The sequence below is a fragment of the Gavialis gangeticus genome, unplaced genomic scaffold (assembly GCF_001723915.1).
Source record: "Gavialis gangeticus isolate Ggan-Ray unplaced genomic scaffold, GavGan_comp1, whole genome shotgun sequence".
NCBI classification, from domain to species: Eukaryota; Metazoa; Chordata; order Crocodylia; family Gavialidae; genus Gavialis; species Gavialis gangeticus.
Window position 1 is genome coordinate 1905451 of NW_017728981.1, and position 1415 is coordinate 1906865.

At 69.5% G+C, this 1415-nt stretch overlaps 1 protein-coding gene across 1 annotated transcript in view; it reads left to right on the forward strand.

The window, feature by feature from the left end:
* Positions 1 to 837: 837 nt before the first annotated feature.
* The window catches only part of BAZ2A (bromodomain adjacent to zinc finger domain 2A), a 27750-nt gene continuing 27172 nt past the window's right edge, over positions 838 to 1415 (forward strand). Inside the window, exon 1 of the mRNA XM_019511655.1 lies at positions 838 to 1045. Within this exon, the coding sequence (XP_019367200.1) occupies positions 889 to 1045 (157 nt within the window). The 5' untranslated portion in view covers positions 838 to 888. The remainder of the gene's footprint in view (positions 1046 to 1415) is intronic.

Genomic DNA, 1415 nt, shown 5'->3' on the forward strand with positions numbered 1-1415 from the left:
CCCCCGGCCGGGCGCTGGGGGCCACGGGCAGTCCCAGGGCCAGGCCGCCCACGCCGGCAATTAGCGCTGGGAGAGGCCTGGCCCGGTTTGGCCTCGTTAGCCGTCGCCCGCTGTCGCCCTGCCCGCAGAGCCGGCCCAGCCTCCCACGCCTGGAGCTTCCCTTCTCCTCTGACGCCCTCCCGGCAGCCTGGCACCTGCCCCTGGGTGCAGACACCTGCCCCGCTCCGGCCTCCGTGGGGTCCGTCCTGCCAGGCCTGGGGGTCCGAGGCTGCACTGGGAGCGCGGTCGGCGCTGTTTCGACACCCGGCGGCCGCATCGTGACCCGGGAAGTGCCCACCCCCGAGGAGGTGGCAGGACCGGGGGGGGGGCAGTCTGGCTATCTGGGCTCTGTTGTGGTGACCTTGACCGGGGCTCTGCCCACCTGGGCACCCGCCAGGTCACTGCGATGCCCGAGGGCTTGGACGCTGGGGCCGGTGGGTCGCTGCAGGGTGCTCCCTGCCCTCAGCGCCCCAGGACGAAGACCCTGGGGTGGGACGAGGAGCTGCTGGGAACAGGAAACGCCGCGTTTCCCAGCGCCAGGCTCCTCTGGGCTGGGAGCCGGGTCTCGGCGGGGCGTGCGTTTGGGAAGCCAGCACCGTCCTTCCAGCCGCTTCCCATCAGAACCGCCCAGGATCCCCCGCGTGGAGCTCTGCTGGGGCGGGGGACGCTGCCTTGTCCTGCCCCACCACGCTCAGGCCCCTGCGGTGCACCCTCCAGCTCCATCCGTCGTCCCCCCCTTCCCCCCCGCCCTGCAGCAGTGTCCAGGGTGGAGGAGGGTCCGGTGACCTGCCTTGGGGCGAGGGGGGTGTTAAGGACCCAGGAAGGTCTCCGCAACACGTTTAACCCTCCATGTCTGTGCCCTCCTCAGCAATGGAAACAAACAACCATTTTGGCTTCGCCGGCCTGCCCTCCGCCCCCACCGCCTCAGGACTGAAACCCACGCCCGCCTCAGGGGACAGCCTCTACGCCAATGGCGCGCCCACCGCCTTCCCACCGCCAGGGAAAGGTGAGCCTGGGCCTGAGGGGGGACCCATGTCCCGAGTACCTCCAGCCTGCTCCCTTGGGCTGGGGGCAGCTCAGGTTCCCCTGCCCGGCATGACAGCAGCTTAGGGCCTGCGTGGAAAGCAGCCCAAGCGTCTCGGGGGTCCTCCGTCTCGCACACGGACATGGCCTAGTCTGGCCAGGCACAGACGTCTTCAGGGCTGGGGTCTGAGGAACCAGAAGCCAGTCTCCAACCTGCCCCCAGGCCGGGCAGGAGGTGCCGCAGGCTCCTTCCTGGACGTGGCTGACCCTTCCTCTCTCTCCCCCCGGCAGGTCTGAACGGGGACATGAATGTCAATGGCTTATCTACTGTATCACACACTAGTACTTCAGGG